The sequence below is a fragment of the Orycteropus afer genome, unplaced genomic scaffold (assembly GCF_000298275.1).
Source record: "Orycteropus afer afer isolate SDZICR_OR568_19922 unplaced genomic scaffold, OryAfe1.0 scaffold00063, whole genome shotgun sequence".
Taxonomy (NCBI): Eukaryota; Metazoa; Chordata; class Mammalia; order Tubulidentata; family Orycteropodidae; genus Orycteropus; species Orycteropus afer.
Genome location: NW_006921650.1, coordinates 10,624,871 through 10,638,974, shown reverse-complemented (window position 1 = coordinate 10,638,974; position 14,104 = coordinate 10,624,871). Strand labels below are relative to the sequence as shown.

General features: G+C 36.6%; 1 protein-coding gene across 1 annotated transcript in view; it reads left to right on the top strand.

Annotated features, from left to right (window-relative positions):
- The window catches only part of ZNF804B (zinc finger protein 804B), a 163,702-nt gene extending 149,857 nt beyond the window's left edge, over window positions 1–13,845 (top strand). The window contains exons 3-4 of the mRNA XM_007939859.1: window positions 1,968–2,098; window positions 10,365–13,845. Coding sequence (XP_007938050.1) covers window positions 1,968–2,098; window positions 10,365–13,845 — 3,612 coding nt within the window. The remainder of the gene's footprint in view (window positions 1–1,967; window positions 2,099–10,364) is intronic.
- The last annotated feature ends 259 nt before the right edge of the window (window positions 13,846–14,104 follow it).

The following is a 14,104-nucleotide window of genomic DNA, read 5'->3' as shown; positions in this document are numbered from 1 at the left end:
CTCTAGGAAATAGATGGTATACCCATCAAGATGTTTCAACAAATGAATGGAGCACTGGAGGCACTTACTTATCTATGCTAAGTAATTGAGAAGACATCTATGACCAACTGACTGCAAGAGATCCATATTTGTGCCCATTTCAAAGAAAGATGATCCAACACGATGTGGAAATTAGAGAACAATGTATCTATATCCCACACAAGTAAAATGTTGCTGAAGATAATTCAAAAATGGTTGCAGCAGTATATTGACAGACAAGTGCCAGAAATTCAAGCCAAATTCAGAAAAGGGAATGGAATAAGGGATATCATTGCTGATGTCAGATGGATCTTGGCTGAAAGCAAAGAATACCAGAAAGATATTTACTTGTGTTTTATTGACATGCAAAGACATTTGACTGTGTGGATCATAACAAATTATGGTAATATTACAAACAATGGGGATGCCAGAACACTTAATTGTGCTCATGAGGAACTGTACATAGACCAAGAGGCTGTCATCTGAATAGAACAAAGGGATAGAGCATGGTTTAAAACCACAAAGGTGTGCATCTGGGTTGGATCCTTTCACCATACTTATTCAATCTGTATGCTGAGCAAATAATCTGGGAAGCTGGACTGTATAAAGAAGAACAGAACATTAGGATTGAAGGAAGACTCATTAACAACCTGAGATATGCAGATGACACAACCTTGCTTGCTGAAAGTGGAGAAGACTTGAAGCACTTACTGATAAAGATCAAAGACTTCAGTCTTCAGTATGGATTACACTTTAACATAAAGAAAATAAAAATCCTCACATCTGGACCAATAAGAAGCATCATAATAAATGGAGAAAAGATTGAAGTTGTCAGGGATTTCAATTTACTTTGATCCACAATCAACATCTATGGAAGCAGTAGTCAGGAAATCAGATGTATCACATTGGGCAAATCTGCAGCAAAACACCTCTTTAAAATGTTGAAGAGCAAAGATGTCACTTTGAAGATAAGGTGTGCTTAAGTCAAGACATGCTATTTTAAATTGTCTAATATAACTACAAAAGCTGGACGACGAACAAGGAAGAATAAAGAGTTGATGCCTTTGAATTGTGGTGTTGGCAATGAATACTGAAAATACCATGGACTGCCAGAAGAATGAACAAGTCTGTCCTGGAGGAAGTGCAGCTGGAATGCTCCTTGGAAGCGAGAATGGCCAGACCTTGTTGCACCTACTTTGGTCATGTTTTCAGAAAGCACCATTCCCTAGAGAAGGATATCATGCTTGGTAAAGTGGAGCCTCAGCAAAAACGGAAAAGACCCTCAACAACATGGATTGACCTAGTGGATGCAACAAGGTCCTCATTGTGAGGATGGCACACGACCAGGCAGTGTTTCATTCTGTTGTACATAGGATCACTACGACTCAGAGCTGAGTCAATGGCACCTAACACAACCACTGCCACAATCTCCTCTACCGTCATATCCATTCATGTATGGTACACGTTTCCCACTTGAGTTTCCACAGGCACACAGATGATTAAAGATGTGTAATCAAGGTGGTTCAAACAAGGACTAAGGCCCAGTATTGTGCCATATTTCTGCAGTGACTGTGACAAGCTTTAATAAACAACCCAGTTGATGACTACATTGGTCTACTACATTTGCACCGGAGCGGAGAATGGCATGGATAGAGAAGATGCTTTTATTCTTCCTATCCAGAATGCCTGGGAGCTCTGGTGGTGTAGCGCCTAAGGCATTTGACTGCTAACCAGGAGGTAGTGATATGCCTCGGAAACCCAAGAAAGGGTCGCTATGAGTCGAATTCCGTTCAACAGCAGTGAGTTTGGTGGGTTTTTGTTTGTTTTAATCCAGAATGCCACTTCTGCACACAGGCCAAAGTTTATAAGGTCTCTTACATCAAGAAAAGAATATAAAAGAATATTTTAGTTATTTATAGTTTGTTTTCTGTTTTTCTTCTTTCCCACAGAGATTGAAAGAATTAAAGCAACGAGAATTTGCTCGAAATGTAGCTTCTAAGTCATGGAAAGATGAGAAGAAACAAGAAAAAGCACTTAAACGTCTCCATCAACTGGCTGAGTTAAGGCAGCAGACTGAATGGTAAGCATATGAGGTGTAAGTGATAGTTCAAAACTCTTTTCAACCTCTGAGGAAATTTCAGTGATAAATTGACTCTATTCACTGTCACAAATTATTATTAATCAAAAGATATATCTGAAAGAGAGTGCCTCCCAATAGTTAAAGGTACATCAATTAACTACTTTTAATATCTGATTTTTTTTTCTTTCCCAATAATGTTAACTTAATGTGTTCTTTAATGAAATGATGTAAGAATGATTCTAATAGACTAACATTTATCCTATTCAGTTGCTTTAAATAGATAAAAGTTCCTTAGTAAATTGTTTTACAATAATAATTTTGCAAACTGATATAACAATGTATGTTTTTGGGGTAAAATAAGTCTTCTATACATTCCTTGGTGCACATTTGAACCTAAAATAAATGATATTATTGTCTGGATGAAAAACAAGATACAATTAATGCAGTTAAATTCACCACACAGTGCTGTTTAAATTGATAATTATAACAAGCGTTACACTAATACAATCTTGTAGCTGAAAAATAGCAGTTTCACATAAGGTTGGGACTCCTCAGCATTTCAAAGTGAGGAGAGATTGTTACCTGAAATTCAATTAAGTTAAGAGATTGTGAATTGTGTTCATATGAACCATAATGTGGAACACTAATGTAGCTAATTAATGTAGTTGACAACAGCCTGGTGAATTATGAAATTTATAACTCTATGCCAGAATTTAACCCCCTGTTGTTAAAATGAAAAACAATAAACTTAGGAATGAATGGTTCAATTATATTGCCATAAAATATTAGGCCTCAAATTTGATTCCAAGGAAATAATTTTTTAGGAGCAATTATGAGAAAAAATACAGTGGGTATTCACCTTGCATATATTCATGCATTTACAGTTCTACCTTAAAATAATTTAATTAACTTATAAATATGCAAAAGATAATTAAACTGTATTCCTTGTTTACTTTTAAAATAAGAAAATAAAGGTACAAAAGTAAATGTTCTGAACTTTTCATCAGTCAACACAATGAGGAACTTACAATGCTATTTGAATGTATTTTCAATAAAATGTTAAAAAAGGTCTTGTAAAGTCCTATTATTATTAGGATAACATTTGGGAATATAGTGAAGATGTCAATTCTAGGCTGATTAATTATAAGGTGCAATAAGTCAGATCTAAAAACAAAAAAATGAGGTAAGACCAACTATAAAGACATACCCCTCGATAGGTCCTTTGGTCCTTTAAGGCTACGCAACAGCAAATCTGAGTAACCTTAAACATAATTCTACTCATCCAATCCACATTTTTCTTTGGGAGAAATAGACAAAGCATCAAAAGAATCTTGGTGATTGTGATGATGAGTTTATAAAAAAAATTCTAAGTTAGCCTCCAAACTGAAGAGATTCACCCTGTTAACTTCTGTCTGGCTGACTGATAACCCAACCCACTTCTGGGTTCCAGGCTTCGTGTCCTTTATAGAAGAGGCATGTGCTCTACATCCCAGTCCACACACATGAGAAGAAAAAGAAAGACAAGTTTTCAGCTTTCCACTTTCCAGATACAGAATTTGGAACTAGGAAAATTATTTCACTCTCCTCTATTCTCTACCACCCACCCCCAGCCAGTTGCTCTCTCCACTTAATAAGCTTCATGTTCTAAGGGAAATCACTTAATAGAATTATAATTGGCTGCCAAAATAAAAATCTTTCACAAGTAAAAAAATACTCATCTGTATACCTACCCCTCTCTTATCAACTATCTCGTTATCCAACATTCATAATTATGATAATAGTAGAAAATCTATTTGACCATTTTGGACATTAAGGACATGTATCTGGCAGTAATGAATGTCAAGGTCCTTGATCAGCAGACCCCATATGCACATAGAAAGGAAACCTATTGCATAGTATATTACCACCCAGGAAGGAAGAGGGGGCATGATCTCCCTGAGCTACTGGGGTTCCTCATGGAGGGAGAGGCTGAGGCTGGGACAGAAGCAGCCATTGTCCTCAAAGTAGTCCACCATCAGGGCCTGGGAGGAAGCAGGACCCCAGGAGCTGAACCCAGGTTCCAGCCTGGAGGGGAGACAGGACCAGGCCTGGTCAGAAGGATACTTGATATGGAGTACTCACATGCCTGGGGTCTTTGGGACCCTACATCATCTGACTGGCACCAGTGTGGCCCTGATATTTCCTCAATGTCTCTCTTGAATGAGCACAAGTAAGGATAGGACAGGCTACTTGAGTGGAGGTGGCCTTAGTGAGTGAATGACCAGCGACAGCTACAGGTTATGGTCAAGGGCAAAGGTTGGGCCTTTTCATCACAGCTCAGAGGAAGCTCTAGATTGCCAATTCTCAAGGGAACATGGGAGTGGAAGCCCCACCCCGAAAGAGCTAGGGAATGCTCAAGTGAGGGTTCAGCAGAGGGACTCATTTAGCAGTGTGCAACCCTCCTGCAGCATCGAGGCCCTCCCATATGTGGATAGAGAGCCCTGAACCCAACAAAGCCATGAGGGGCATTTTGAGGTCGTTGAGGGAATGAGCTAGAGACACTCATCCTGAAAGTACAGTGAGGGCAGGAGAGGTGGCATTGGTAGGTGACCTCAGCAGGGCCTGGAGGAACATTCACAGCACAGGGGAGGTGATGTGTTCATCCTCTATTTTTGCATAACACCAATTTTCACATAACAACCTGGTCTTTGGGACTGAACCTTATCAATAATTGAGGAGTGAGGGTATTTCTCCCATCCTGGACTTCTCTTTGTCCATTAATCTTGAAAGGACTCTGAATAATATGATCCACATAACAAAAAGATTTCTCTATGACCCTATGGAAAGGGAAGTGAATTTACTGGTAGTAAGAATTTACCTGATGTTCCTTCCGAGGAGTGGCTGGCAGTTCAAACCCACCAGCCACTCCTCGGAAGGAAGATGGGGCAATCTACTTCCATAGTGATACTGCCTCGGAAACCCAAGGAGGGGTTGCCATGAGTCAAAATCAACTGGAAGGCATATTACAACAACAACAAAGAATACCTGAATAAAACTGATGAAAAATAGGATGGCAGGTAACTGGTAATGGATCTTATAATAGTCAGTCGACATTGGCTAATCTACCCAAGTAATGGGCTGTTCAACCCAAACTAGCTCCTCAGCAAGATCATCCATTATATGGGAGAAATTCACTCTCTGTATGTAAATTTCTCCTATTATATACCAGTCTAGCTGGATAATAAATCCTGATAGAATTATCTAAATTTAAAAATTCTAAGACCATTGACTATAATTATTTAAGAGCTGGATAAGAGGGGTATTAGGAAATTACACCATTTGAAGGAATTGGTTGTTTTGCTATGTTTTGTTTTCTGTTTGGAATGTATACTTTTTGCACAGGAGAATACTAAATTGTGTAACTGATGATTTTCCCAAAATTAAAATATTTGGAAGACTATTAAACAATCCATTAGTGAAAATTAGTCACTTTCTTACTAGCCATTATAAACAAAATTATGTAAAAAAAATAAAATAAAAATATAAAAAAGCTAAAGAAAATTCTAATGCATAGAGTGATATATATAACAAATGAGGTGCTATCTACAAAAATTAAAGCCTTAATACTGACATAAGGCATAGAACTTATATTAAAAATTAGAATTTAAAATAACAAAGGTAGAAAATTGGGATTTTCTAAGATACTAAAAAAAATTAGATTTAAGACAAAGGAAATGAAAATGTATAAGGAAGGCAACAAGATAAAATGTTTAAATCATGAAAATGAGAGGTATAAAAGATTAATGGTAAGATATTAAACTTGTGAAAACACCATAATAATAAATATAGATTGGATTATAAAGTGAGAAAATAATTACAGACAAGATACCATCAGCCAAATATAATACAAAAACAACAAGGGTAAAAATGTTTAAAAATATTTAAAAGAATATAAAAGGAAGAAGCTTGAACAGTAGAAATATTAATGGTAAAATAAAACAGCAATACAGAAAAGAACATTTAAATTAACATAAATCAAAGCAAGAAAAGGCATAAAACTATATCAGGATAATATAATAATCACAAATATTATGAAGGAAAGTTTATCTATTTCATCTTGAAACACCCAAGAATAATGACCCCGAGTTCATGAATCTGTATAACTCCTGTCAAACTCCCATTAAATAGCCAATAGAATATAAAAATAGCAAAATATCTGCATTACAATGGAATCACTATGAGGGAATGACAATACCTATCAGATTTTGGAATAAGTTCTGAGTTTATTGCAGATGAAACCAGAATGATTAAGTTCCTAGAGAAGGTAACCTATTACAGAGTTATGGCTCCTACGTAATCCCAGGTCTGCCTACAAATACGGACTTTGCCTCTTCGGTACTGAGGCAAAGTTCAGTACTATAGTTGTTTGGGGACCTCAGTTTTCTATGCCCAGGCTGCAGAAGTTCTAAATGGCCAATGACATTTTAGTAAACTTTGATGCTTCCTATTTTTCTTTATTTCGGAAAGAAATATTCAGTAACCCATGCACTATTTTAGAGTGTTCTTCCCCATGCCTTATATTAAACATGCCTAAAAATCACTCTCTAAAGAACATTAAAATATCGTTTAATAAAAAAAGAGAGAGATTAATGTCATGAATGAGAATTAAAAGAAAGTTCTCATTATGAAACAGTTACTGTAAGGAACAGAACACAGTTTTAGAAAACTTTTATGTTTACTTTTCAGAAGATTCAAGGAAAGACTGTATCTCAAAAGCTGCAGCCATTAGTTCTTGAAAAGGGGACAATCTGAAATTATTCAAAATTTATCGCTATAAATTAAAATTCATATAGGTGTAGTAAACAGATTGGATATTGCCAAAAAAAATAAATCAGTAAAATAGAAATTAAATCAAGAACTTCTCCCTGAACTAGAGCAGAAGACTGCAGACACTGGAGTACTAAGGTAAGTTTAATAAATAAATTCCAGAAAAAACTAGGAAAGGGAAGAAGTGATAATCAACAACAACATAGAAGAAAATGCATCTGAGCTGAAGGAAGAGTTAAATTAAAAAAGTTAAGAGTACTTGTGAAAATTAACCAAAATAAATCAACTTGTATCCCTGTTCTGAAAAAATGTTACATGCACATGTGCATGTGTGTATAAATATATCCTTTATATAATACGTAAAAGAAAAAGAAAAAAAGACAAACACTGACATGGAATCAATTCAACTCATAGTGACCCCCATTGGGTTACCAAGATGGTAAATCTTTATGGACGTAGATTGTGTTATCTTTCTTCTGAGGAGCTGCTGTTAAGTTTGAACTGCCAACCTTCCGGTTAGCAGTCAAATGCCTTAGGCACTGTGCCACCAGAACTCTTTAATATATTGCATATAAAGGAAAAATTTACAAAATTATATGAGAAAACAAGTGGATTTATTTCTAAAAATGAATTAACAGTAAGCTAATGAAATGTATCTCTGCAATTGTAAATATATGAAGACAACAAAACAAAATGACTATAGAGTCCTATGCCAATCAACCAAATAGTCATAAGTGAAAGCAATAGAATTTCTCAGACCATGAGCACAAAAAACACCTCTCTCCATTAGTATTCAAGCTCCATGTGGAAAAGATATCATTAGTCCTTTTAGTATTGTAACCAGTTGTCATTGAGTCGATTCTGACTCATGGTGACCTCAAGTATTTTGGAGTATTTTGTACTCAAGCAATATATGACTGAATCATGACTAAAAAAAGATCAAAAAGAGAAAATGCAAACAATATACATCCAAGCATGGGGTGAAATTTAAAAAAAAAAAAAAAAGAAAGAAAGAAAAAGACAAGGAAAGACAGCTTATTACCCTAATGAAGCTTCTTTGTATTAGAGGTATCATAGATAGAACGTTAAAGGGCTACATATATATTTCTTCTCTTTAAAAATTAGTTTAATAAGTCATTTTTGTTAATCACTTAATAATTACTTTCACATTGCATATAATCAAGTCATAATATATAAATTCAAAGGGAAATTTTTTTTTTTAACTTTTTAGATTTGGGTGAAATTTCACAGAGCAGATTCCATAAAATTCAACAGTTCATAAACATTTTATTTAGTGACATTGATTATAATTCCTACAATGTAACAGCTCTCTTCTTACTTCCTCCCTGTTACCTTTTCCCTGTGCCCTTCATTCCTATGCATTCCTGCCTCCCTAGCTTTATCCTTGTACAAATAGTGCCTTCCTAATCTCCCATGGTTGGTCTAAGGAGTGCATCTTGCTGGTGTAATCGTTCAGTTCAAAGGCCTGTCTATTGCTTGGCTGAGAGTTAAGCCATGGGAGTGAATTCAATTCCAGGCTTGAAGGGTGACTAGGGCCCATAGTCTTGGGGGTTTCACCAATCTCTATCTAACCAGTAATCCCAGTCTTTTCTATTTTTGAATTTTCATGCAAATTTTTCTCCTACTCTGTCAAGGATCTCCTACTGTGATAGAGCAGTCAGCAGTGGTAGCCAGGGATCTTAGTTGTTTTGGTCTCAGGATTATATAGGCTGAGGTTCCCATGATCCAGAGGTCCCTTGGACTAATTGTATCCATGCATCTTTGATTTTCTTCATCCTTCTTTGCTCCAGACAAAGAGAGACCAATTGTTGCATCTTAGATGGCTGCTCACAAACTTTTAAGACCCCAGTCAGTACTCACTGAAGTAAGATGGTAGAACAGTGTTTTTGTGTGCTATATATGCCAACTAGGAGCTCTGGTAGCATAGTGCCTAAGGCACTTGACTGCTAACCAGAAGGCTGGCAGTTCAAACCCCCCAGCCACTCCTCGGAAGGAAGGTTGAGCAATCTACTTCCGTAGTGATATTGCCTTGGAAACCCAAAGAGGGGTCACTATGAGTCAGGTCTGACTAGACAGCACATAACAACAACAACATATGCCAACTGAGCTTGATGTCCCCTCTCAACCATGGTCCCAGGCCCACACGCATAGCGATACTCCCTCAAGGTGCTTGGATGTGGCCAAGAAGTTATCTTAACTTTGCCCCATTAGTGCTGTTATATATGTGGACATTTTTATAGCACATGGAAATTTGTATGTAATGTAATTAGCATATAGAAATACAGTCTGCTAAAACTATACACAGTCATGGGTGTATTACTACTGTTCACCTAACCTACCTGATCATCTTGTCTACCTAAGTATCTACCCAGAGATTAGTGTTTGTTATTACTGTTAATGCAGTATTGTGTATGTGATAGTATTTATCTTTGTTGACAGTACCTCTTATACACCTCTCCATGTCACACACTTTTGTTATATTGCCTTTCCTTTCACCCAAATCAATACATGTCTCTTAACTAGCTAGCAATCTTCCTTCCCCTCCCCTCCTATCCCTGATAACTAAAAAAGAAAATTTCCTTCCGTGTGTAAACCTTTCCTGACTTTTCATAATAACAGACTCATAAAATATTTGTCTTCTCTAAGGGCAATATAATTTTAATCTAAAGAGTTTTTTTTCTGTTATATGTGCTGGCATTTCCAGTTTTCTGCTTGAATGACTAATACAGCTCAATAGAATAAATAATCTTCCAAAAGCTGCTAAAAGATTAAGACACTTACATGCACAGGAAATAGAAACAAAATATTTTCGTAAGAAACAAAAAGATAAAAACATTGAAGCTATTGAAATTGCTTGTAAATGTGTGTTGTTTCATAATATATTTATTATAATTAAAGGCAAGTTAGTGACAGGTCCACAAAGAAATAACTGACCACCTTTTTTTCCAAAGGAAACAAACATGAGACAATTGTAAAACAAAGAACCAAAATGCTATAACTTTTACAAAAAGAAGGTAATTAAAGAATTATTTCTATACTTTGAAAGTACCTTTTAATTCCATTAATTTCATATTTGATGTGAAGGCACTGATGTGAAAACTCTTTGCAAAAATAGTGTTAAATTATATATTTCAAAAATGATAGCTCTGGAGGACACATATTGTGATGTAAATACAGTGCTGTGTTTCCTTTGCAGCACTAGCATAAGAAATTTACCTGCTTTGTTTGCTAATTTCAAAAGAATGCACTGATATGATTCATTTTAGAAATAGCCACTATGAAACATTATGACACACTGAGTTGTATAAGTACAATAAAATGGCTATATTACAGTAGATATACTAGCATAAGCCATCACAGAAACAATGTGAAATGTGCAAACATATATAAGATTTCAAACCTTACATCATAATCATTTAAATATTTGTTGTATTTGCAGTGTTTCTGGAAATGGACCAGCATACAAAGCTTCCAGGGTAACTATAGAAAAACAACTACAGCAAGGAATTTTTCCCATTAAGAATGGCAGAAAGACATCATTCATGAAGAGTGCTCTTCTCCTCAAAGGAAAAAGTCTCCCTAGGAGTATTTCTGATAAACAGCGGTCCACTATGCCAAACAGACACCCATTACCAACAGACAGACGTTACTTGTTTGGAAATCAGAGTCCACAAACATCTCCAGATCCCAGAAATGTCAGTCACAGGACAGGAGTATCGTTTTCTTTTTCCAAAAAAGTGCATCTAAAATTAGAATCTTCAGCATCGGTTTTCAGTGAGAATGCAGAAGAAACACATGATTGTAACAAGTCACCTTTTTATAAAACAAACCAAACTGCAGAGAAATGCAAGTGCTGCATGTTTACAAATGAGGATACACAGATTACTATGGAACAAGATATAAATATTTCACCAAGCCATCTGGAAAGTGGCTTACACAATACCTTCTCCATAAGCTCTAATATTCTGCAAGACAAAAATGACTCTATTGATGAAACACTAAAAGATTCAATTGGCATTCAAGCTTCATTCTCTAAATCTAACATTCATTTTTCAGATGTGGATTTTACACCTTCCAGCAGAGAAAAAGAAACTCAAAATACATTGAAGAATGCTTCAGAAAAACACATAAATCATCCATGCCAAGCAAATGCTTCCTCTAGCCCACCAAACATTTACAAGCACAGTGATACAAGGGTGTTTGAATGTCTGGATGAATTTCCTTCACCAGAGCCAAGAGAACAAAGGGATACAGTGCATCTAAATTCTAACCCCAGAATAGAGAACAGAAATAAATCTTTAGATGAAACGGCAAGAGTTAGCAAAAATGTGAAAAGGCTCATAAGAGAAACATGTCTTCATGATGTGAAGTCTAAATCATTGCCTTTTCTTCATGTGCAAAGCAAGGATGGCCACACCACTCTCCAATGGCCTACAGAACTTTTGCTGTTTACAAAAACACAACCCTGTATCTCCTATGGGTGTAACCCATTATATTTTGATTTTAAAATTTCTCGGAACACAAAGAACAGCCACGATCCAGAAGACTTAAAAACAGATTTGAGTAAGAAATTGTGTGGAAAGAAGACTAAAATAGAGAGCCAATCCTCAGGTTTAATCAAAGACCAACAAAAAGTGGTCCAAGAAGATAATCAGTCTCTAAAACCAAAGATGATTGAAATTAATCCAGATTGGGAAAATTTTCAGAGAAAATATAATTTGGACTACAATGATTCTGAACCAAACATGGATAAACATAACTTTAGTGCAAGTGATTTGGGTAGGAAAAATCCTAAAGTGCCTGCTTATCTTGAGATCTCTCCAAAGGATTGTGTAGGAAATCAGAATAACAGTGATAATGAATCTAAGGAACCTTCAAGGATTCATTGGCAAAGCTGCCAACGGGTAGTTCTAAATAATGCAAATGAGGGTCTATCTTTCACTCCCTACATGTCTAGGACTAAAAAGAAGAATAAACTGATTCCCTGTGATGCTCATTCAGAATTTGAAGATAGAAATCAATTTAAATGGGGTTCTAGTCCTTATGGAGTAGGGGGCCACAGCGAGCACAGGAAGGACTTCAGTACAATTTTCAATAGAGGTAATTTGCTCTATTTTTGTAAAAGAGAATGCAACCCAGTTGAAAGGCACAAACGGAAACGCAGAAAGCACAACTGCCTCTCCTTATCTGATGAGATAGTGAGCAGTGACTGGCTGCAGGCTGAAACACAGAGAGATAGAAACTGCCAATTGTGGGAATCATTTAAAAATGAAAAATACTCAAAACATAGAGATGGCCACTGCAGACAAAGACATAAGTTGAGCAAAAATCAACAAGAATTTTCAGGGCCAAAATTCAGGAGGGTCATCCATTGTGATTCAGGCTCACCAACTGAAAAACCACCTAATTGTCAGGTATTTCAGCACAGCAAATTGGGCTGTTACTCAGGAGAGAAAATTTATCACCTACATAAAAATGAAAGAAATCATGACTCTCTGGACAGCCCCCACATTTGTGATCTGGGAAAAGTAAAATCCATGCAGTGCAACTCTGGGAATATCAGCTGCCTTCTAAGAAACTGTTCCAGTGGCCCTTCAGAAAACTCTGAGTTGGATGTGACAGAAAGAGAGAGAACCCCTCTGACTGCCAAAAGCCTTTTAGAAAGAGTGCAAGCTAAGAAATGTCAGGAACGCACAACCAATTTTGAGTTCTCTTCAAACAGCTGTAAAAATGAATCAGAGGCTCATTCACAAATTCAATGCACAATTCAATTTGGCCCACCACTCTGTAACAGACCAGCTTTGCCTCTGCCTCAAAAAACACAGAACATAAGCAAAAGGAGACATCATAAAGGCACTGCAGTTCTAAGGACTACTGAGAAAGGCAAAGTAAAATGTTCACAGACAAGTAATTCTACTGTTTTCACAGACACTGATGGTGAAAACCGGCTATCTCGAGGTATAATTCAGGTAGTAGCAGAGTCTCAGTCACCAAACATAAAGAACGTAACAACAAAAGATCAATCACAACCTTTCATTAGTGAAGTCCAACCTTTAACTCAAAGCTGTGACCCAGTACCAAATGACTGCGCTGGTGCTCTACCGTCTAATAAAGATACTACTGTTACTAATTCAACAGAGACCAAAGAGGACCAAATAAATCTAGAATTACAGGATGTAAGCATGCATATGAATCATGTGGAGGGGAATATAAACTCTCACTATGACAGAACTATGCTGATGCATGACAATGTTGAAGATGGATTAGAAATGTGTCATAAATCTATTTCTCCCCCTTTAATTCAACAACCCATAACATTTTCTCCAGACGAAATAGATAAATATAAGCTCCTTCAGCTACAAGCCCAACAGCATATGCAGAAACAGCTCCTCTCCAAGCATCTTCGAGTTCTGCCTGCTGCAGGCCCAGCTGCCTTCTCTCCGGCCTCAGCTGTACAGACAGTTCCAGTTCACCAGCATGCTTCTATAACCACCATCCACCACACATTCCTGCAACATTTTGCTGTTTCTGCTTCCCTCAATTCCCACAGCAGCCACCTACCAATACCCCATCTGCATCCTCTTTCACAACCTCATTTCACTCCCATCACATTTTCACCTCTAACTCCAGCCGTCATCCCCGCACATCCCACTTTCTTAGCTGGTCATCCCCTGCATTTAGTCACAGCTGCCCCTTTCCATTCCTCCCATATAACACTTCAGCCTTTACCCCCTGCAGCATTTATCCCTGCATTGTTCAGCCCTCACTTGAATCCAGCCACAACGTCCATCATCCACTTGAATCCGTTAATCCAGCCAGTGTTCCAAGGTCAAGATCTTTGCCATCATTCTTTTTCCAGCCAGATGCAACAGTTAAATGGAGTGAAAGAGGCCTTAAATGTGTCAGCCCACTTGAATTAATAGGTGTTAAAGCCCTTATTGTGGATAAATAAAACCAATTTCACTACCTATAAAATGATATATTTAAAATAACCTATCTGATAATTATAAGATTTAAAATATTAGTACCAATTCAGTATGTGACAAATATAAAAATATGAACTGAATTGCCAATACTGAAAAAAGCATAAGAATTTATTTTACTTTCAAAAATAATAGGGCAAATTTAAAATTATCTTTTGGGTGAGTAGAGAGAAAAGTGTTAAAGAATGAATTCTCA